This window comes from Hippocampus guttulatus, chromosome 14, assembly GCF_054856545.1.
Source record: "Hippocampus guttulatus isolate MCC_2025c chromosome 14, RoL_Hgut_1.0, whole genome shotgun sequence".
Classification (NCBI taxonomy): Eukaryota; Metazoa; Chordata; class Actinopteri; order Syngnathiformes; family Syngnathidae; genus Hippocampus; species Hippocampus guttulatus.
The window spans coordinates 3953156-3977342 of record NC_141274.1 but is presented as its reverse complement, the minus strand read 5'-3'; the positions used below and the strand labels follow the sequence as shown (position 1 = coordinate 3977342).

The window sequence follows — 24187 nt, the reverse complement described above, 5'->3', positions numbered from 1 at the left end:
ATGTACTTCAAATGTAATGGAGTTAAATGAAAATTGGAAACTTGATAAATGTTCCGCCCCTCTTTGGCTCGTGTTGATTGCGCTGTCTGTAACATTCCATTCTAAAGGCATCGAACAAATATTAACGATCCATTGCCAGTCAAAATCTCCTTTGGGATCAAATGACGGTTTACACTCGGTCCTCACGACGCCTGCGATGATGTGTGGCTACGGATAGCCATTTCAGATTAGTCAGAAGTGACGGTCAAGAACGTCACGGCCAAGCTTTGCGCGTTGTGGTTATCACGTATAATACAGAGCAAAGCCTATAATCGGAATCGGTCAGGGAAGAGTGAGCCCTTTGTCGGCCGCAGGACTCACGGGACAAGAGTTTGATGGGGTCAAGATGGTGTGCGGTGAAAACACTGCGAACTCACATGGCCAACACTTGAGTCGTTTTACATTCAATCGTGCTGGCTGATAGCGTAAACAGTGTGAGGTGGCAAAGTAACAGCACCCCCCCAACCCCCTCCTCCCGCCACCCACTCCCCCTCATCTTGCAGCTCGTGACTGTGGCCATGTGCTTTTGGTTTATTTCAATTCTCCCTTATCAAATTTGATTTCAGTGGTTGAAAATGATGAGTTATTCTTTACTGAAGTCTTTATCCCTCGACGCAACAATCCGACCAACTAAGACTTTGTTCCAAAGCACACATTGCTTACTTGGGGTAATTCAAGATGGACTGCAGTGGATCTTTTAGCACTGTTAGGGGACAAGTCTTTTTTTTTTTTTGTGAACACAAATGCAAAACAGGAAAAATCTGGTCTCCTTTTCCGTTCAGACAGATGAGAAAATGAGACAGAAAGGAGCACAAAGGAACAATCGCTGTTACTCAGGAGCAGGTGTGAGTTCTTTTGTTTTCTCTTAAGTATCTGATGACATATTCGATGGCGAAAAAGGGAGGGTCGCTGACTGCATTCAAAACAGCAAGCGTGACGAATTTGTCTTCCCCCCCCCCCCACCTCTTCTTAACGGACAGTCGTACGCATAAGTGATCGGTCAAGGTTGTGAAAAGTGAGGCGTAGACAATTAGAGACTTTAGCGTTGTCTTGTTTTTTGTTTTTCCTGCTGCAACGACCCATCTGTGATAATAGGAAGTCGAGAGCGCCCGCTTTGAAGGCCTTGCTGACGTCAATCAGGCTTGAAGAACCAGTGCAGCAGGAAACAATGTCCATAACTCCCTCCTCTCCTGCTCTCCATCTGTACTTACACAACATCATTTTAGACGCGAAATTTGGACTTTGATGTTTTATACGCCTCAAATGATTCGATCCCTGACCTAATTTTCAGCCAATGTCAGTTTTTAATTGGCGAATGGTTATTTTTGAGCTGAAAATGAAAAGACATTAGTGGCAAGATTATTGTGTGACAGGTTACCTTTTGTTGTCATTATTATTTATTATTATTATTATTTTTTTACATGGACATGCCTCCATCCATTTTCTATTACCCTCCTTTGGGTCACGGGTGACTTGGGGCCGAACACAGCTGACTTTAGGCCAGAGGTAGGGTACGTCCTGTACCGGCCGCCAATCAATCACAGGGCCAAATGACCATCCACACTCACATTCATACTTCAGGGCAGTTTAGTCTTGAATTCATTAACCTAATGTGTATATTTTTGGAATGCGGGTGGGAAGCGCAACGTACCCAGGAAATCCCCCTTTGTGCTCATTATAAAGCCTTGAGCAGAGCTCGTCACAGCATTAGCTGAGCTGACTTTGTGATTCTTGAAAGCGTCAGACTAAACACACTTCTGCACGTCATTGCACGCCGCAACGTGAGCCCTTCCCTTGAGTTACCAAATCATTCTGGGAAGGTCATCAAGTGAGCTGCTCTCGCTGGCAGTAAGAGGCTGAACTTACCTGACAGACAGACTTTTGCCACCGGAGACTGATTTGCAGCAGGGGACCTCCTACGATGACACATCAACAGGTCACAAAATAAAAATACAAAGTGATACAAGAAAAATGTAATATATTTTTCAGCGTGACATTTTTTTCTTTCCCTCTCACCGAATTCATATGATCGACTTCTGTTTCATATTATTGTGAATGAAGTTCATTCCTCCTTCCTCCAAAACAGCGATAAAGCAATGTAGCATTCAATAGCAGACTCAACATGACCAGAAAACAGTGCTTATATTTATGTTAAATTTATTCTTCACTTGGTATTGGTCAATAGATGTTTCTTCGAGGAATTTTGAATGAAATGTTTTTGATACAGCGGCGCCCCCAAGTGAGAAACATTGGTATTTTTAAAACTGAGACATCACTGAAGCTTGAGGTAAAAACCTTCTACTGTGCGAAAATCCAACCCCCCAAAAAGCAAAAACTATTGACTTACTTATTGAATGCACATTGTGCATTTGTCAATGTGGTGAAGTTATTCCTGACCGTTCGAAGGCTTGCCAGAACCTGGGAAAACAATTCAACTTGATGAGAAGCGGAAACTTTTTTTTTTTTTTAATCAAGAAGCAACAAAGTAGGAGAAGGATTCAGTTTTTAAGTGTCATGCAGCATGCACAGCAATCATTTGTTTGGCTCTCATTACCGAATACAGAACAGAAAAACAGATGAATATCAGAAAATAAAAATTGGCATTGACTTTGATATGCTGATGATTATGATATGCTGATTTCCAGTCAGTGTGATCTGGCGCCAATCCGAGCTGACATCCGCCAAAAGTTCGACTGCACCCTGAACTGGTCATCAGTCCATCACATGGCCCGCACAGAGACAGACAATGAATCGCAGCCTCGCTGTCTCTGGGTTGGATGTGAAGTCATGCTGCCTGCAAGGACTTCACTTAGCCATGACACAGTCAGTTAGCGACTATTCTTCCAAGTTGTGTTTTTTTTCTATATGGAGACAGTTAAAATGGGAACTTAAGACAGTTAATGAACATAATATTATCCATCCACCCATTTTCCGATCCGCTTTATCCTCAGGGTCAGGGTACACACTGAACTGGTTGCCAGTGATGGACGAACAACCATCCATGGTCACACTCACACTTAGGAACAATTTACAGTGTTCCATTACCCTACCACGCATGTTTTTGGAATGTGGGTGGAAACCGGAATGCCCGGGGGAAAAACCACGCAGGCATGGGGAGAATATGGAAAAATTAGACACAGGAAGGCCGGAGCTGGAATCGAATCATGCACCTCTGCACTGTGAGGCCGACACACTAACCAGTCGGACCGGTGGCCTACATATTATTATTCATTTTCTATTTTAAATACGTTAAGCGACCTAAACATTCTGGATTTTGTAAGTGAGCCGGGATAGACTCCAGCACATCTCGCAACCTTACTGAGGATTAGCAATGGATGGCTAAAATATAATAATATGGAGTCAATTGAGTAAAACAGAACAATTAAAAGCTGACACTGAACTAGAAGCCACGAGATGGCAGAAAAAGTTAACATGACCCAAATGCAATAGCTTTGCATTAAAAACAAAATGGCTCAGAGTGGAACTGATGTGTGCTTGTTTATGCTCACGGACTTACCTGGGCAAAGGGGGTCACTATCAAGTCCTCTCCATGGCTAAAATGAAAGGCAAAAACAATGATTTAAAAAAAAAATATGTCCCAAGCAATAACGATAGAAAACGACTCACAGTTCTCCAACGATGGAAGAGTTTCGAGAAAGGGATTTAGGGGACAATTCGTAGTCGCTGTCGGAGCGGTAGAGGAAGGACTCTCGACGCTGGCCGTGGCTCGCCAGGTTGGGATGAAGAACCAGTCCCGAATTCGGGGAGGTTTGAGGGTCTGAGGGACTGCAGCACAATGATGGGCCATTCTCTCCCTCCAAGCTAAAGGCAAGAGGCCATAAAGAGCATTTATAAGGTTTGAGGAAAAACATGAAACTTAACAAGATGCCATACGTGTCTTGCGCAACAAGCCGAGAGGTGGTTCCATAAAATCTAAAATATAGCCACCAGTCTGTCCTTGACCTCGATTTGAAATGCAACTATTTTGCACAAATAAATAAGTATGCTTTGCTTGGTCTCACTCGAATAATGCCCCGGGGCATCTTTGTTCATTAATACTTGCTCATCACCAAGTAATCAACTGATCTTGCGGGCACAAAGTAACACATGTGACTATAAATCAGCCATGATCAAGTGCAGTGATTCAAAGAAAATGTCCTACTGGCATTCATTTTTTTTAGATAATAGAAGTCACCGTTTTTCATCCTTTTTACAATATTTCACTTTCACTTACTTTCATTTTCATTTGAATTTGAACACCAAAAGCCTCACCTATTGGGGTCAGCCTTTGTAATGTCAATCCGGGGCACAGAAGCGATTGGTAGACTAGTCGGCCTGGCGTGAGTCACCGGATCTTCCACCGGGGATACCAAACTTCCGCGCTCGCGCTCCTTCTCCGCCTGTCGCCATGACAACGGAGGCAGCTGCAGGTTGCCAGAAAAGCGTCGATGGACTTTGCACAAATCTACTCCGAGGGTGCTGCCCGAGGGGTATTGCCACCCAGGAGGATCCTTCCTATCCTGATAGAAAATGACATCAGATTGAAGTTCAGACCACTCAAACTGAAAGAGAGAAAAAAAAAAGAGACGTATAGGTGGGGTGGGGGGAGTATTTCAAGACTTGGCGTGGCAAATGAGGAAGGCTGATAAGTCACTTAGGAGTGGGAAATATTATCAGTACAGTCGTAGGCATTATTTGTAACATAGTTAATATTATAAAAGTGGCTGTATGAGATTTTTAAAATGACCTGATTAAAAAAAAAAGGCGCAAGGAAGTCTGCTACTCTCTAGGAGTCTTTCTGCTGACTTTGCAGGGCCTTCTTGGAAATGCAATCGGTCTGATATATCGTGCCTGCTTTTGAGACACAGGGTGTAGTATTACTTGCACACTGGGCAAAAAAAAAAGTGAAAACTGAGTCTCGGGATGCAACGCATGCTTCCTGAAATATCTCTTTAAACCGAGAACCAATTTACAATATATTTGCAATATCCTCATCAATATTTTACTGTAGAACAGCAGAATTGTATCTCAATTGGCGATTGATTGCAACACAGGCATCCAAACATAATTCGAGCACTTTATTGATCTCTGGGTTGAAATGGCAGCCGCTGGATGAAACGCTGCAATTTTATTTAGTGTTTTAAGTCTTTGATGCGCCCGATTGCCGTAAAATACAAACCATCACATTGAGAAACCCTTTTTATCATCAACAGCAAAATATGGTCATGAAAGGAACTGAGCAAAGATTAAAGGCAAAGCCCCAATGTTGAAGGGAGGTGAAGTGGATGATCAAAGAGTTTTCTTGGGTACTCACTATCTAGCCTATATAAGTGTTTCCCAACCAGGGGTACTAATCATTTGTTTCCAAAACTATAAGTCCTGTAAATATTCTCATTCATTTCATAGTCCCATCAATAAAATGGTACATGTGCGCTACAACGTGACCTGCCATTGACTGACCAAGAGCCTAATAAGGCTAAAGATATACAAAATGGACGCGATGTTATGATAAGCGTCTTGGTACTAATCGGTAAAAGTATTATCCGATTTAAAAAAACCAAAAACGTTTTACCTTTATCTGTGTCTGCCATACACACAATCTCGCATAAAATGGATCACTTTTTTTGATACAAATGTTTTCAGAATCTGTTTAATAAGACAGATCGGATACATCAAGAGACCGGAGCCAGACATGGGGATCAAAGCCTGTCCTTCAAGCTCCTATTGGACATTGTCGCAGTAAATGATCTGGCTAGGCATTGCAGTCATAGACAGAAAGGAGTAGAGAAGCAACAGATGGGCCTCTCTGTCAGATCTGCCCTTCTTCCTCGTATGTTTCCATTGAATCTGCGCCCAAAATGTCATCCTGGCGCGGGCTGTCTTTTAACACCCTATGTCCTCTTCTTGCCTCACTCGGTTATCTTCATGACAATCTCGTACACACATGCGCGCACACACACACTTGATGCCTGTTTACGGTTGGGTGGACAGTGCAGTCATCTTTTTGAGTCACAAACTATACATAGACACACGTGCTGCCGGAGTGTATCCTAAAACTGCCCTCCAAAGGAAATTGTACAACGACAAACCTCTTGAGTCATCATGAATTTTCTTTTTTTTTAATAGTATCGTAAGTGGGCCGTGTAATCAAAATATCCCGGATCACTGAAATCTTGTTGCATTGAAGACTAACGGGAAGAATCAATACTTACGTCTCCCGAAGTGACTCCTTGAACACTGCGGCTTTTCTTCATCATGACTTCCCGAACGGCAGTTTCTTCTTTCTTCTCCTGTTTTGGAAATAGACACCTGCGCAGGGGGAGTATAAAGAAGAACTGCAGTTGGGTTATTCATCATTCGATGTAGTTCTTTTCCAATTAGAGTGGTACCTCTACTTACGAAATTAATTGGTTCTGGAAGAAATTTCTTAACTATAATATTTTGTAACTAGAGATGCGTTTTCCATGTAAATGCCCTAGTCCGTTCCAAGCCCCCACAAAATTCAGACATAAATGTTTTGCAAAATATGTAACAAATACATGTTACAATTAGATTATTGCACAATAAATGGGAGTTGTGCATAATGTAAAAAACAAGACGTGACAGCTTCTTGTTGCTTTCAAACTTAGCTTGTAGCAGACGTGTGCACATTTTGAGCATGACGAAAGGACACTTTGATTCGCTCCTCTTTCATCTATAACTGCTTCAAACAACAAAGTGTATACACAAAAAGGGGTTGAGATTGCACGACTGTCTGTGTCTTATTTGTTGTGTTGTATTATTTTGTCGTTTTATGTTAACATTTCTTTTGATGGCGACGCGGGCACCCGCAGCGGCTCCTCTCTCTCCTGTGGTTGAGAGGAAAGTAATTTCATCCGTGCTGAATGTTGCACATGTGACAATAAAGTTGACTTGACTTGACTTCAATCCGGACGTTAGTGCCTCTGTCACTGCCACGTTAGCAAATAATCTTGATGATTTTTGTTGTGTTTATGGGAGAATCTGTGTCAACACATTCCTGTTCAGCAGCAACAACAGTGAAAGACGAAAGACCAGGAGACCAAAAGAAACCGCCCACCACCAGCAACGTTGCTTTACCGTAAAAATCAAAACAAGAATAATACAAACAAGACCATTAAGCTAACGCTCAATCCAATTAACGTACCGGCAATAATGGTTCCTTTCAAATGAACTTTGTTACTTGTGCAAATTGTTGTCTGTTCATAATTGAATCAGGATATTCAAAGATCTTTTGTATATATTTGAAATCGGCCCTCCTTTTCCAAACGATCAGTACCTTATGTGGTCTTATCGCCTATTTGATTGGAATTTAAAGTACCGGTACCCACCCCATTAGCTCAAGGCAGATCTTCTTATTAGACTGCACTCTGTAATTGGTATTGGTATGTGTTGCTAAATGCAATTGCGCTCAGTGCGTGAAACAACAACGTTGAACAATGAAAACAGTCATTTGAAGAGTGTTGTAATAATTTCAATGCATGTGAATCCTGCAAGAGGTCATCTCCAAGGTGATGTTCTTTAGTAGTGGCCAGAAATGCAAGGCCATGAGGAGTATTTCCTTCGGAGTTGGAGTGGAACACCGGTAACCCTAGCTCTCATCAACATCACTAACCATGAGAGCCCAACTGATAAATTACAATTACGGAGAAAAGACCATATTCTGTTCCAAATGGCATATTCGTGGGCCGCAACTGAACAACACAAAGATTAGATCACAAAAACAAAATTACATTCAGCGTAGTCAATTGGTAGAAATGGAGATGAAATAAGACAAGAGGGAGTGTATTTACGTCACTCTTGTAAATGGCCCAATCTAAATTCTGGTATAATTGATTCTCAAGAAGTGAGTGCGGCTCGAGGCAAAGCATGGTTTTGTTTAAACAGCAATTAGATTGTAACTGAGGAGAACAGGATAACGCTATGATAACAGCCTGTTCCTCAGCACAGCCCAGTCCTGTCTTTGAACTGACAAGACCAGAACATTTATTTTTCACTAATTGAACATTCGTTACACGTCTGACTGATTCGTTTTTATAAAAATTATAATTTGAATAACTGCTTCCAAGATTCTTGCATCAATGTTAACGTTTTTCAGTTTAAATGTGTCGCCGACTAAAAATGCTATTTTAATAATTGACTTAATGTTAATTTCAAAAACATGTAACTGCATGTGCAGAGGATGTGATTGAATGTTTTCATTGGTATTTAGTTAAATAAATATATTCCCTCGAGGTATTTGGCACAGACGTGTGTATTTACTCATTTATTACACGTTTCTACAGCTGTCAGTGAATAATGCATGAATCGCAATAACAAAATTCGGGCATGAGCAGGAGGTGGATGATAATGAAAATGAAAAAAGATGAGTCAAATTAGGATTGCTCAGCCTTGGCAATCATCTCTGCTCGACTGAGGACCTTTTTCCACTCCTCTCGACTCACAGCTCGTCAGAAAATTAGAATTCTCAAAAAATATCACACGCAATCAGTCACACAATTGTAGGCCGCATTGTGCATAAACCACAGGGAATTAAAATAAAGAAATAAATACACGTTAAAAAGCCAACTACAGGTACATGTGATATAGTCAAAGCACCTCTTGATGCCCGTATGAATAACAAAGTCAGAAATACAAAACTGCTCATTCATAATGCTGATTCTGTTACACATATTTTCAGGGCTACAGCATACCTGTGAATTCCCTTGTATGTGGCAAACAGAATGACAGCATGACGGCATTTAAAGCCACTTACGTGATGCTTGGTTTCCAACAGCACTCACATAGATACAATCCCCAATCGCTAAATGGCAACTAAGACACAGCAAGTATTCATTATCTTTGAATTGAGATGTGCACTGTGGTGTGGTGGTGTGCTCGCCTGACTTCAGCGCAGACAGTGGCTGGTTCAGTTCTGTGAATGTGAGCGTGAATGGTTTTCTGTCTATGTGCCCTGTGATTGACTGGGCCAGTCTTGATGGGAGTCTCCCTTTTGACAGCAACAAACTGTTTTCATCACCAACTTTTCTCTTCACGGCAGGCTTTGAAAAACCGGGTGACAGGATAGAAATTTTTCCTTCTACTTGATGTCAAGTTCACAATTACGTTTCGCAGAAAACTGTCAGGAGCCTGATATATGGTAATCCATAAGAGATTTGAAAATAAATAAATAAACCCAATGGCACGGCAAAAAAAAAAACGAGGGGCCTGCAGTAATATTAAGCTTTGATGTCAACATGTTGGCCACAAATGGCCCTCGGGCCGCCAGTTTGAGACCCCTGATATAATAATAATAATAATAATAGATTTTATTTATAAGATATAGGCTAATTCTTTGTTTTACTCAACTCACCTTTGTTGATCGAGCACTTTAAAACAACCAAAGCCAACCTACAAAGTGCTGTACATAAAGTCAAAAGCTGACATTAAAAACAAAGACTTATTAAAACAATAAATTAAGAATGGGGATGTTCGATACCACATTTTTTCCATACCAGTACAAATACTGAACTCTTGATCAGTCACGAATACCCGAAGTGAGTACCAGTGCCACAAGTACTTTAAAGATATAAAATTTCCCCCAAAGAACAATGATAGCTAATTTTAAAGAAAGCCCTACATACACCAATATAGCATTTTGCTTAAAGATTCCCCAATTTAATGGCAATTTTCTATAAACTTTGTTTCCAATTGTTCATAAAATATATATTTTGTGTCGAACACTAAATAAAAGGAAACAAAACAAACAAATACATTCCTAATGGGCATCTGTCAGACATGTATGTTCAAGTACTTTATTGCAAAACGGCCACAAAAGGGTTGCGGTTATCAATACAATGAAATAACGCCAGGTATCGGCTCGATACCAATACAGGTACCGGGTAATGGTACAGTACTTGCCCATCCCTTATTAATAACTAAAACACATTAACATAAAACAATGCCATGTCTCATTAAACCACTGACACTGATAAGCTGCCACTGCTGCTGCTCCTACCACCAATCACCACTATAAAAAGAGTTATCATTATCATTATGAATATTACTCCTATATCTGCTGACAGTTCAACTAAATTAAATCACACAAGTCTTGTCTGACCTAATTTCTTAATGGATTGTTTATGTACTGGAAATGCATATCTCCCAAATCCATTCCCACAAATACGACGATGTTCGGGACAGAGCTGTGCCATAAACTTGTCTCTGCATCATTAGGCAATGGCGTGTGGGCTGCATTCTGTGTACATCTTCAGAAGGAAATTGCCAATTACACGAAGAGATGTTGTAAGTTGGCTTTTCAACATGAACTTAAAAAAAGGCACGTTACATCGAAGCCTAACGAAGTAAATGAAGCCAAACTTTACGGATTCCCTGTACTGTATGTTTGAATATTGCAAAAGTGGACACAGAACAGAAATGGGTGAAGTAAAAAAACATTCTGAAATCATTATTTTCGAGTGTGTATACCTCAAGAGAGAGCGGTTTACCCAACGGTGTCGTTCGACGAATGTTCCCAGTTCAGCCCTCGGTCTGTCAACTAGTTCTCACTTGTAGGAGGTCTCCCCTTTTATTCGGGCAATTCGCGCTCGTTACCCCTCGCGAGCCCAACGAGCCCATCGATTGGCTCTGTCACCGGTTCCGTAAATCCCTCCGCGAGCCAATGCCTGTGTGCTCCGCCGGCTCGCGCCGCCCCACTCCCGCCGGGATCCATCCGACATAACAGTCTGAGTACAATATGAAGACGTCTGGCCAAGCAGCTGTTGAACCGACACCGTCAAATGAGTTTTAGCGGATGGCTAGCCTGTTTGATTACTGTTCATTAATGACAGTCAAACTGATTCTACATTTCCGAACAACCCGAAATAGGTCCGTCTAATGCTACTCTAGTACAGTGTGGTGTTGCATTCAAGGCCACGTCTTGGCGAACAATGTGAATGCCACGGCTGTTGCCAAGCAACAGCTGTCCAACAACAAAAGTGAAGTGTCCCAGAGCCCTTTCCATCTTTGCCATATTCACTTTTCCATTCTCACTAACATCATGTTCAGTGTCACTGCAGCGCAGCAGATCACGTGTGAAAGTCATCAAAATGCTGAGGTTTTGCAATGAAATGTGTAATTGTCAGTGCAATAAATTCGAGGAGAGTTCACAGGTCGTGTCGTGATTGTGTAGTAGTTAGTACCCTGCGTTGTGGTCGCAGCAATCGTGGTTTGAATCCAGGTCATGGCAGATGCAAAGACTTGACTGCATCGGGTGGCCCAGTGGTCGAGTGGTTAGCGCGTCGACCTCACAGTGCAGAGGTACCGGGTTCAGTTTCAGCTCCAGCCTCCCTGTGTGGAGTTTGCATATTCTCCCCGGGCCTGCGTGGGTTTTCTCCGGGTACTCCGTTTTCCTCCCACACCCTAAAAACATGCATGGCAGGCTGATTGAACACTCAAAATCATCCCTAGGTGTGAGTGTGAGCGCGGATGGTTGTTCGTCTCTATGAGCCCTGCGATTGGCTGGCAACCGGTTCAGGGTGTCCCCTGCCTACTGCCCTAAGACAGCTGGGATAGGCTCCAACACCCCCCGGCAACCCTTGTGAGAAGCGGATCGGAAAATGAATGAATGAGAGTTCACTTGCATCTCTGATCAAAAAGAAAGAAAAAGACTAGTGTTATTACCATTACTGTTCACTAGTTCTTACAGGGTACATCGCAAGGAAATACATTCAGGAATCAAGTCGTGCTTTACAGAACATCCAAGTATCCTCTCAGGGACATTATGGATGAATCCTGTTGACCATAAAAAATAGCATTTATGAAGTAGGATTTTTTTTTCTCCCAGTCAAAGTGCATTTAAGGAATAGACATTGTAGCCCCAAAGTGCATTCTGGACAGTGGACAGTATACAGTAGTGTCTAACTCAATGTACATGCGACACCCATCATCACTGCCCAAGAGAGGCCAGACTCACTGAACAAAACAGCAAGACAAAGCTTAGGCATTTTTATTTTCCAACACAATTTTAATAAGTGTGAGAAAACAAAATTCAGTCAAGAGCTTATAAAAATACCTTTGAGAGTCTAAGCACCCGTTAGTGTTGGAAGACCTAATTGACACCCTTGAGTCGAGATGAAACATACTGTACATACATGTGAGGAAAAGAGCCGCGTTTCAGGAAATGAGCCGTCATTTAATCAAGTTGCCTATAAGAAGTCAATGAAAATGCAGCAGAGAAAACATGCCGTATTGCCTCATAATTTGCATTTCAACGGTAATCAAAACACCAACATTGGTTTTCTTTTTGGATGCCCTTTACTCATTATGACGACGGACCACCAAAAACTACGGGTGACCCGAAATGACTGCAATCCATATCTGAGTCAATAACGATTCAGTCCTGAAAATTACGGCTCGCTAGTCCATGTGGTTAAAAATTTATCTCCTTTCCAAAAGGGTATCCAAATGTCCATCATGGCGACACACACACACACACACACACACACACACACACACACACACACACACACACACACACACACACACACACACACACACACACACACACACACACACACACACTCCTTCCTGCCTTGGAAAAGCTCCGATCTTGGCTAGCATTTGTCTTTTGGACCTCTTCATCTTTGGTGCTCCTTCCTTCGGTCCTGAATTTATTGTGCAATCTGTAAATCAAGAGTTTTTCCAAGTATCAATTGAACTTGAACTTCCTTCCAAATTTCACCTGCGCAGATTTCAATGACCTGGTCTGACAATAGATGTCCATGCAAAACGTCCTCTGCTCAGTTGTCCAAGGCGTTTTCAGAAAAAGTTATTGAAGGTTCCTTTTGCTATGCCTTCCTTTCGAATAATCTGAAAAATTAGATAAATACCATGATCAAGAACGATTTGATGAGCTGCAGTGCAGGTTGCAATCATTTTGGGTCACCCTGTAAAACGTCTAAATTCTATTGCTGTCGTCTTCAGAAATAGGGAAAGCACTTGACCATAGCAGACTGCATGTTCACACAGTGAATGAATAAAAACGTGCCTCCCCAAAACATTCAGCAGGCAGGTCGGCACACAGATTGGTGGTAAATATAAATAGGCTTCATTTTACGTATGATCTTTGGTGAGAATATTTATGATTGTACAAGAACAAAATTGAACGCTTTAAAAATGACAGGGGAAAAAAAGTTATTTTCATTGGTAAGATACATAAACCTCATCACTCTTGGACATCCAACTTGTGTTTGTCAGATGTCGCATGAACAAGGATGACTTTTTTAAAACAAGCGGTACAGCTACATTAGCCGGACTCCATTGCAATGGTAAAGACAATGCAACAACACAGCAAGCTGGGCAGTGTGGTTCGATTATTGCGGTCCATTGATCCGACCAAGTAGCTTAAAAAAAAAAGTAAGCCAACACAGGTTTAGAGATAAAATTATGTGGTTAAAGCTATGTGGGTTGACGGTTTGGCTCTGGTGTCCCACATGTAAGGCACAATAATAGAGCCCAAGGCTTTGTGTCAGGCCATAATAAAGACCATGACAAGACAGCCGACACGTTTCAAATTTGGTTGCCTCGCTCAAATCAAAATTGAGTACAGTAATCCCTCATTTATCGCGGGGGTTATGTTCCCCAAAAAAAACTTGATAAATTAAATCCAACAAGTTGTACAATTATTTACAATTATTGCATAAACAATACAATACTGTATTGAATGAAACTAGGCCCAAGCATGAAACCCGCTCCTACCCCCAAAATATAAATGTTTTCTTACAAACAACTGATGGTTTTTAGAAATACTATACAGAATATTTCGTCGAAGTTGTGGGTTTTAGTCTACAATTCCTTAGCCAATCAGGATGCAGATCACAATGCACTGTTAAAAAAAAAACCTGCACAAAAAAAACATGTAAAATTGCAACGTCGTGAAAGATGAACCGTGTTATAGCGAGGGATTACTGTATTGCATAGTCTGCTGCCAAGCCACCCACCCGACCGTCAGTCAGTCAGACCATCTATTCATCCTTGTGTCTGCCCACTTCCAACAAAAACACTTTACCACTGTTCCCAACTGAATTCGTCGCCTCTTCCAAACACCATAAAAAAGCCGAAGATTGTGATGAAGAGGATCGTATTTCCTGTCAGCGCAAGACCACAGGCACCCCACTCGATCTGCAAGTGAGAAACAAGGTTAAAGTGGCCGTATCCGAGGACCGCACGGGTAATAAACGACTTAATTTGGAGTTCCATTTAGGCTTTTGACAAACCATAGAAACATTTGAATCGAAACAAAACGATTCACGTGCCGAATGGTGTGGTGTGTGTATGCAAGTTCCTCTATTGTGAAAGCACCCGGAGTGCTGCTTGTGTTTAAAGATGTTGATTAACACCCCAGTTGGGAGTTGACTGCAAAACTAAACACATGACAACAACAACAAAAAAAAGACACACAGTGGATATTTAAATGTGTGAAGTGCTACACTGATCAATCTGATGAAAAACTGCTTCCATCTCCATCCCTTCATTGAAAAAACTGACACTACTTCAAGATGACAGTGCAAAAAGATGCACAAACATCTAATTAAGATTCAGTTACTGATTTGGTTTGTGAACCGTCTGAAAAAAATCAGCACGCATATTGCTCTTGCAATAATATTAAATATTGCAAATGATCTATTTTGATTCAAAACAAAAATAATTACTTGACTTTCAGGAGAGGAAAGTGGATCATTTTTAGTCATGAGAAGCTGAAAGTATGTACAATTTAATTTTTTTAAAAAATGATCGAAATGATTCAGCACTTATAAAAATATCTGACATTATTTGCTCCAGAAATCCAGGGTGGTGAAAAAATGATGTTCTGTCGACAGAATAGTCACCAAACCAAACTATAAAAAAATCTCATCATGTTGAGAGGGAACTCACTGTGCTACTATGAGCGAGGACAATGTGGAAGCCATAAGCTGACACGACGATTCCAGTTGTTAAGAAATAGGCCAGTTCCCTGCATGCATTGCTGGAGGAGTCTGTGTCATCACTGACACGGTTGGCTATGATGAGTGGGAGCGGACTCAGGATGTAGAAAATCAGTGCAAACAATGGCCAGTAAACTCTGGGAGGGGGGGGGGACGACAAAAAAGAAACCAGATAATTTGATGTTATAGGACTATTTGTGAATTATGATAGCTATTTATCCAGATTCTGACTGAATTTATGGTTGTTAGTGTTTTATATAGTCGTATTTTTTTTTCTACCTGTTGTTACCCCTCTCAGGGGGCGGTCATTTTGCCACTTGCAATCAACTAAAAATGACATCAGAGTTCCATTACCACAGCTCTGAGCAACTTCGATATCATTTTCTGTCGACAGAGTGGAAAAATGTCCGTAGTCTGAGATGGATAAAAACAGGCTGGAATTTGCTGCTTCATTCATATTCCACAAATGTAACATTCATCAGAATATTGTGTTTAGACTAATGGCGCTACATAGAACATATGATTGTAAATATAATTTTAGGGTTGACCTCGCCTTTAAGTATTGTTGGCTGCTAAAAGCAGCCTCTGTGAGTACCTAAAATTAAGGCCGGTACCCTTACTCGCCCATCCTTACATGTAAAATAAAAATGCAGGAACAGTACTAAGTGTGCCATATATATCACCTGTTTAGTTCAGAATCAATATTTGAAATAATAATAAGCTAAAAACGTACAAAACTTGAACAGAATACACATTCTCAGCAGACATGTCATTATTAAGTATTAATGTTTGCAACAGGCTACAGGTGTGGTTTGCTTGTCAGACTTGGCTTGCTTTACGTTGCAATTTCGTGTTCACAGCCGACCGCTGGTAACCGTGCTTTACACTACAAAGTCACGTGACTGCATCCCTTAACAATATCAATCATTTCCATTGTAACGTTGTCACTCCCAAAGGAATATTTTATTTGTCCTCTTAACTGTGACTCTGGTAAACGAGGCTTGCATGAGACGAGGTTGTTGAATGCCTTTGTTCGATCAAACAACGTACCCATATTGTTCCACTGCACAACCGAGAAACAGAAACGTCAGGCCGATGGCGCCACCAAAAGACAACCCGACCAGGTCTAGTGGAAGAGAAAAGTATCCATGAGAAAATTGTTAAAAGCGACATCGAATACTTGTAAAAAAACATAACACATGCTGCACATCAGTAATAACTGTAGTGACTGTTGGAACTTTCAGATATCAACGCGACGCTAAGTTCGTCATGGAGCTAAACTACTTGAGAAAAGTCAAAAGCAACAAATTATCTACACCATCCAAAAGTCTGTTTGCACACTAAAGCAAATACCTTTGATACCAGGCATTGTGGACAACTAGTTGGGGATTTTGGTTTCTTTTCGGTTTTGTTTACGTTCCGGACTTCCTACTTCGCTCGTCAGGGTTTCCCTTCCTTGTCCTTGGTCACGTGACTTAACAGACAATGTTGATGCTTACGAGCTCCCGCGACGACCACAATGGCTCAACTTTGTCCTGACTTCGTTTATTGGTCAACCGATTGCAAATGTGGCCTTGAGATTGTCACAGAGCCACTCGTGTCGAGATCGTTGATTTCATCGCATGATAAACGTGTTAGACTCAACTGACTGTTATGACTGACTCGTTATTCAGTTGACGCAATTAGAACGCGCCGAAAGGAGTTTCGTGTGAAAGCCAAAGCGAAGCAATGCTTTTACTAAATAAACGTAATCTTCTTCATGTCACAAAGGTTCGTTTGGAATTTGTTGAAACGTTTTAATACAGTCGCCAAGTCGTACCTCAAACGGGGCAGTGGTTCTCAATATTTTTCAATATCCCCTGTCAAATATGCATTCACTACTGTGCCCACTTAACCAGCGCAAAGCATTTTGGGATGAAAAAAAATAATGCTGTGCCACCAGTGTATGATTTCTTTAACTTGGCATTCCATTTGCAGTGGTATCTCTAGAATTATTTGGAAATAAAATGATAAAACTTAAAAAAAAGAAAGAAAGAATGAACGTAAAGCGGAAGTTAAAAAAGAGAAAGAAATAATGAACTTAAAGCAGATGTCAATTCCAAAAATTGTTCTATTCTGCCGTACTAGTCTATTTCTTAAATTCTTTTGCCTTTAAATGTTGTTATGTAACTATGTGAAGCACATTGAGTTAACTTATATATGAAATGCCCTACAATCCTACATAAATGAAGCTGCCTCGCCTTGTCTTGCTTCTATTAATTGTTGTGATAAAATGGTAGTCTCCAAATAAGTTTTATTGTGCAAATGTCACCTGCTATGAGATAAGGTGTTGTGTATGCATGAGCAAGTTGGCTTTTTATCCCTCAGCACCCACCAATTTCACTCCAATTTACGGACGTCATTCCCTGATGACTTTCAATTTTCCAGTATGAAGCATTAGGGGTGATCATGTGATATTATTCCACAAATACAAATAACAGATTGATAGATAGTGACAGTACCTCACCCATTTTTAATATGCTTATATTTACATTTTATAATTTCTATTTATTTATATACTTTTTGTTCATATATATATATATATATATATATATATATATATATATATATATACACTTTTGTTCTTCTACTTCTCCCTTTCATAATTTTCCATCCATCCATCCATTTTCCACCGCTTATTCGGGGTCGGGTCGCGGGGGCAGCAGCTTTAGGAGGGAAGCCCAGACTTCCCTCTCCCCAGCCACTTCTTCGAGCTCTTCCTGGCGGATCCCGAGGCGTTCCCATGCCAGCTGGATGACATAGTCTCTCCAGCGTGTCCTGGGTCGTCCCCGGGGTCTCCTGCCAGTGGGACATGCCCGGAACACCTCACCAGGGAGGCGTCCAGGAGCCATCCTAATTAGATGCCCGAGCCACCTCATCTGGCTCCTCTCGATGTGGAGAAGAAGCAGCTCTACTCTCAGCCCCTCCCGGATGACCGAGCTTCTCACCTTATCTCTAAGGGAGAGCCCGGACACCCTGCGGAGAAAACTCTTTCATAATTTTGCTGCTGTAAATTGGGAATTTCTCCATTGTGAGACAAATAAAGGGTTTCTTATCTTCTTATCTTAGTAAAACGGACGCAGCAAAATAAAATACTGACTTGACTGTAAAACGTTGACTTAACTAGTCCCAACTACCTGAGACAAAAAAAAAAAAAAGAGGAAAAGTCAGTCAGTCAAACCAAGTCAAGTCAACAGTATTTATAGAGCACTTTCAAACAGCCATCGCTGCATACAAAGTGCTGTACATGGAGCAATTTAACATGCACAATAAACACAATAAACAGTAACAGTAAACCAAAAATAAAGAGCTGTTTAATGTGGCACAGTCACATGCAATCATTATACTGTTGCCTAAAATTCAAAGACATGTTTTGTTGCCACTTTAGAATAAAAACTTGAAATAGAAAGTTCATATTTAAAATAAAAGCAACTGGAGGGTTTGGTTATGTGATGACTGATGGACCAGTTCGACCAGTCCTGTGATGAAGCTGGGAAATCTTGATAGCAATTGTAGCCAACGGTGACAGCACTACCTGTCCCACAAAAACAAATTTGGGTCAGCAAATAAATGATATGATAAACAAGTCAAAGTTTATTAAGACGATGACAAAATACTTTGGAAAGTTGCAGTATTATGAAATACTCTCTATTGGATACATTCTTTTTTTTTACATTTGGAGAATTTGTTGACACAACTCAACTTTATTGATAAAGCACTTTTATAACAACCACAGCTGCATACAGTGTTGTACGCAGTAAAAAATCTGACCTATAAAAACAAAGACACTTAAAAAAAACAAATTAAGAACATACAAACACTAGCTAAAAGATATGTTCATCAACATTTAAGAAATAATGCAAATAGCTAATATTTCATTCAAGTAATTATTTCCTTAACATTTTCATGCATCTTTTTCAATTTCTATAGAATATTAAAATACATAATTATTTTTTCTTTCCAAAGCAATTCATACTTATGTTTTTGAACAGATTTTGTTTTGTGTTTTTTATTTACCTGTGTTTCTTGAAAGACATGTTCCTTCTCATAGCTTTCCAGGTAGATTCGAACTGTGGCCCCACCACTACTTGTACCACTGAGTCTGTAGATGATCCGAGAGCCATCAGAGAAGTTGATCCTTAGACCCTACAAAGGAAATGTCAATTTCCAGACATGCCTTCCAGAACTTGTCATACTATGCAGTCGTATGTCTTTGTGCTACACACTAGTACCTGGTTTCGTGTGATACTGCTGTCAACTGGGTCTGTGTATTCAAAATTGTCTGCCTTTTCCACTTGGTAGATTTTGTCTTCCACTGCAAATCGCCGCTTCACAAATGATTTGTCTGCAATCATGATCTCGAGATCCTCCATCATTTCACAGGCTGCATCAATATCTATGTTCTCATAATCATATCTGGAGCCCAAAAAACAACAACAACAACAACAAAAACGATGTCAACATAATGGATTATGCTTCCTTCTGGTTACAGTGAAATATTTTTAATAGTGCGAAACCCTAGGTCAACTTCAAAACAACTTCATGATATAAAAATGATTTTAAAGTAATATTCCAGTCACACGATTCACACGAAACGACTGTCAGATCCTGCAATAACATATAACCCCCACTAGAGGGAAGTCAGGTACTGAGAAAACGTGTGTTTTTTCTTCTGCTGTTTGACCAGTCTGTAATCTAAAGAGCTTGTCTTCATCATGGCCATCTGTGATCTGGAGCCTAACCCATCTGACTCTGAGGCGGAGGTGCTCCTTGTGCTGGTCGCCAGCCAATCGCAGGCCACAATAAAAAAAACAGCCAACCTTAGAAATCAAATGTGAAGCGGACGTGCTAAACACTTGTTCACCGCACGTCCTATCAGCAAATGAGTTTGATATCTCTCACTTTTGATTCCTTGACTCACTGACGGTGTAAATGTGTCAAGTCTTTGAAAACGGCTGCTTTTGGCCACATCAGACCTGGTGTAGTAGTTTCTTCCATATTTTAGCCAATGGTATTTAAGTATGTCTTCCACACTTTGTCTTCGTGTGGCAAGGATGGACAGCCACGCCAGCGCAGCCCAAAGCCCATCCTTTTCGCGAATATGGTCTCCACCTGAAACATGATATATAACAAAGCAATCATACGTTGAAAGGTATTCAAGAATAAAACCTTAAGTAGTACTTGTTCCAAAGCTTTCTTCCCCACACAAAGACAGTCGACCTGCATCCATGAGGTTTCCAAAGAACTTCCACCCAGTGGGAGTTTCATATAGCTCTATTTTTGTTGCCTTGGCTACTCTGCAAGAAATACAGAAATAGACATCATTTGAAGCACACACAGATAGAATTGAAACGGAAACAAAACCACAAAACTTGATGAATATATTTTAAGGTCACTTTATCTAAGCTTAGTCAAGCTCGCCGAGCTTTCGCGCATTGCTTGTCATATACAAAATGGCCACTCTACAGTCAAACACAATCCACTTAAATCCCATAAAATAGTGGAAATGTATTTCTTTTTTGAAGGGTCAAACTGCAGATGTCATTTAAAATTTATTGGGACCTTTACTGCTTTAAATGGGATGCCCCTTCTTCACAAAACCTCTGGGCTATATTTCAATTTTTTTACACTCATTATCATTCTTATTCTCTGAAAACCTTTTGTGGAGGTTGATCCTATTTTTGGAAGGTATAGGAAGCAAAAAAAAGCAAAACACATGCACTGTTCTTTTCAATCCAAATCACGCCAAACGTTTTACCTGTCTAAGGCTGCACTTGTGGGCATGCTGCGGGCAAAGCCCCTCACCCCTCTGTGCTGAAAGTATGGGATACAAAAGATGTTGTCAGCAATGACGGCCACAGAGTCAGACGGGCTAACAAAGAGGCCGTGCTTCCCGAGGATCATGTTTCGATCCTAGAGAGCCAATAAGCAAACAGAAAGAAGAATTCAGAAACCTCGACTTCACATTCATTTTAGTCACAGAAGCCAAAGACTGATTTCTTTGATATGTAAAACACAGCAATTAGGCTTCTCTCGTTGAATTTTTAACATCTGGGGCACACACCCCATCACCATCGAAAGCTGCACCAAAGTCAGGTTCTCCATCCCTCATGCTGTCAACCAGGTCTGCCGCGTAGATGAGATTAGGATCGGGACGTTGACCTCCAAAGTCCTCCATTGGGACACAGTTCATGGCAGAATTGGCAGGACAGCCCAACTCTTCACACAGAATTCTCTTCACATACGGACCTACCACTAGAGAGTAGAAACAGACAAACATGGACTTGAGGCTTACCTGTTGGATGAAGTTGGACTGTGGACATTAGCTTGGGGCCGTATGAATTTATAGTCACCTGATGTGGACACATGTTAGTCTTGATTTTATATGTTCGTCAGTCTGTGATAAAATGACACCTAAACTCTGCTCAGCGGTTTAAGTGGGATTTTGTTTTCCAAGCAAAACAACAACAAAAAAGTCTCACCTCCATGCATGGCATCCAGTCTTATCGTGATGTGGTTCTCGCCAGATAGGAGCTCCTTCAGGGCAGCAAAATCAAAGATGTTCCTCATCAAGTTAGCATAGGACTCCACAGCATCCACAATTTCAACTTGAAACGATCCCCCGACCCCCAAAAAATGAAAAGAGAAGCTTTAAGTTTTGCTGGTTGAGAGCCTCGTAAAGTTACTTTCTTCCATTTTGGTTTCAGTTCATTCACCTATAAAGGGTTTGAACTTGTTCTCCAGATCAAATGTCTGTTTGCCCAGAGTTGTGAGATCCAGTCTGAGCCCGGGGCAGATGGCAAACTCCTCAATAGTTCTGCTGATTTGATAGATCTTGTTTGTGACGGCGTCATTGGCTGGACCTTGATGAAACGAAAAGAAATCATTCAGCCACATGTGTTAAAACGTTTCCCTGACTCTCAAATGTCATAGCAATACTGTGCGCTTGGCTTTGTACAGTCTGCCTCAGTGACTCTTGAGTTATTCGTTTAGTTGGATATTATTACAGTACTCTTGAGTAATGCCCCTGCATACCTCCATTTGCAGTGTTGAACTTGATGCCCAAATCTCCGTCCGGCCCCGCAGGATTGTGACTGGCAGTGAGGATGATGCCCCCAATGGCTTTGAATTTCCTGATCACGCAGGAGCAAGCCGGCGTGGACATTAATCCATGGTGACCAACAATGAGACGGCCCACCTGAGCAAATGTCACAGGTAAATATCTGTGCGTGAGTGTGGGTGTTTTACTTGGCGTGGTGAAAGCAAGCATACCACTTCATTGGATTTGATGTGCTTCTTCTTCCAAGGAGTCAAATTTCACTAAAAGGGGAAGTCGAGTCAAAAATGTTCTTTTCAATAATGTGTTCTATGCGACCATGTGAATTTAAACACAGTATTCTGATTAGTATTGCATTTGTGGACTATGAATTAAGATGAAAAATCCACCAGTATTTATCCATTTAAGGGGCGGCCATTTTGGCTTGTAATGCCACTTGCTGTCAACTTAAAATGACATCACAGTTTGTCAGTGCTCAGGAAACGACCGTCAAGGCTCACCTGTTTTCTGGGTTTGGTCATGTGATGTTCTCATGTTAGTCCAAACATGGAACTCTGATTAATATTGCGTTTGTGAATCATGAATTAAGCAGAAAAATGCACTTGTTTTCAACCATCTCAGGAGGAGGCCATTTTGAATTGCATTGACACATTCTGGCGACTGAAAATGACATCACAGTGCCTAAGGGCTCATGTTGCAGACATCAAATGAGGCTACAGATCACCCGTGACCCTAATGAGGTTAAGCGGTGCAGCACATGAATGGTTGGCTGTATTAATAATAGACATCAATGATAATAAATTATGTTTATATTAAATTATTTGAGCTTGGATTAAAAAAAAAAAAGTAAATTTTGCAAGTGCAATATAGAGTAAGTTCTCAATCTATGGCGGAATTTTCTGCTTTTCTGATTCTGTACATTTGGGCGACAAAACATATCAAGGTATGTTTTGAAGTCAAATGAGTTACAAATAGGCTTAACATGATCAAACAATAACTGATCACTGAGTCGATCAGAAGATGGACCAATGCATCCAATCTATTTGAACAACTTGTTTATTTACTGTCCAGTCTACTCCCAGTATTTGCAGGCAATTCGGACTGGCCTGGCCGAAATTATTAATTTTAAAACATTTGAAAAAATAAAATAAATAAAAATTGACTGCATATGCTGAGAGACTTTAGCCATTAACGATGGCAGCACAGAATGTTGCTGGAGTGAACAAGATTGTGTTTGCCATCATATTTATGCTTTATCTGATTGACGGTGTCGATTGTTCTGCAAATTACGACATTACGACCAATCACTGATTTTGCAGAAAATGCAAAATATCTGCATATCCCACCCAGCCGATCTGATCTGTGTAAACAATTAAGAAATTATGACTGGTGACCGCTGGGGTAAATCCGACACGCGCAGACAATATAACAATTTTAGGGATGCTTGCACTATGCATGGATAAAGTAAGCAAATGAGCACAAATGGTGTCACTGACCCCATTGGCAGCTGCCATCTGCACAATGACCTCAATAGCTGTTTGGTTAAAGAAGCGTCCATCTCCCCCCACCACCACTGTGGAACCCTGACGGTCACGGAGGTCAATGGAGGAGAAGATACTCTGGATGAAGTTGTGCAGATAGTTCCTCCTGGACTGGAAGACATGGACCTTTCTTCTCAGACCGTTGGTACCGGGTCTCTGGTCAGCGTAAGGGGATGTAGGGACAGTCAGCACCCGCAGAGGACTGTTGTCCATCTTTGTTTTGAAATTTTCACCCAATGCAGCAGCAGGCAAAGCGAGAGGAAAGCTGTTGTTTTGAGAGAACGTATTACAGGGACGGAACTGCTGGCTGAAATCTTGACTCCTCCTCTTATTTCCCTCCGCAGTGTGCACAGGGTGACAGTAGTCCTAACTGGACCCAAAATAACTTTTCAAACTAATATGTGTGTGTGTGTGTGTGTGTGTGTGTGCAGACGCAGGGCGAGTAACTGAAGACGCTCCTTCACACATGTGCAGGGAAATCACTGTCAAGCCATAAAGTTGTGTTTGGGTGTGTATGTGTTGAAGCAGGG

At 41.1% G+C, this 24187-nt stretch overlaps 3 protein-coding genes across 6 annotated transcripts in view; all 3 read right to left on the bottom strand.

The window, feature by feature from the left end:
- The window catches only part of LOC147194514 (3',5'-cyclic-AMP phosphodiesterase 4B-like), a 32476-nt gene extending 21101 nt beyond the window's left edge, over positions 1-11375 (bottom strand). Inside the window, exons 1-7 of one of the 2 annotated variants that reach the window (XM_086128358.1) lie at positions 11238-11375; positions 6252-6348; positions 4312-4559; positions 3667-3861; positions 3557-3593; positions 2387-2457; positions 1906-1955 (exon numbers count right to left, since the gene is read on the bottom strand). In XM_086128358.1, coding sequence (XP_085984484.1) covers positions 1906-1955; positions 2387-2457; positions 3557-3593; positions 3667-3861; positions 4312-4559; positions 6252-6348; positions 11238-11305 — 766 coding nt within the window. In that variant the 5' untranslated portion in view covers positions 11306-11375. Of the gene's footprint in view, positions 1-1905; positions 1956-2386; positions 2458-3556; positions 3594-3666; positions 3862-4311; positions 4560-6251; positions 6349-10524; positions 10757-11237 lie in introns of those variants that run through there. The other variant, XM_086128359.1, reaches the window with a different exon arrangement.
- Positions 11376-12027: 652 nt separating this feature from the next.
- Positions 12028-16570, bottom strand: LOC147194513 (leptin receptor gene-related protein-like). Of its 3 annotated transcripts, XR_015102755.1 has the most exons (6): positions 16374-16570; positions 16071-16146; positions 14971-15157; positions 14105-14217; positions 12798-12906; positions 12028-12719 (listed from the first exon to the last, which is right to left on the bottom strand). XR_015102755.1 is itself a non-coding variant. In XM_086128361.1 (5 exons), coding segments are annotated over exons 1-5 (393 nt in total). In that variant the 5' UTR covers positions 16390-16569; the 3' UTR covers positions 12028-12905. The 3 variants fall into 3 exon arrangements, 2 of the variants coding, with proteins under 2 accessions (XP_085984487.1, XP_085984486.1); XM_086128361.1 differs by having other exon boundaries at positions 12028-12906; positions 16374-16569; XM_086128360.1 differs by having other exon boundaries at positions 12028-14217; positions 16374-16554.
- A 1791-nt stretch (positions 16571-18361) lies between these two features.
- On the bottom strand, positions 18362-23959 carry LOC147194512 (phosphoglucomutase-1-like). The gene is made up of 11 exons (XM_086129090.1): positions 23613-23959; positions 22095-22257; positions 21776-21922; positions 21542-21667; positions 21124-21314; positions 20818-20972; positions 20241-20356; positions 20036-20171; positions 19292-19475; positions 19077-19205; positions 18362-18594 (listed from the first exon to the last, which is right to left on the bottom strand). Exons 1-11 carry the CDS (start codon positions 23868-23870, stop codon positions 18505-18507), a joined length of 1695 nt encoding a protein of 564 aa, XP_085985216.1. The 5' UTR covers positions 23871-23959; the 3' UTR covers positions 18362-18504.
- Between the last annotated feature and the right edge of the window lie 228 nt (positions 23960-24187).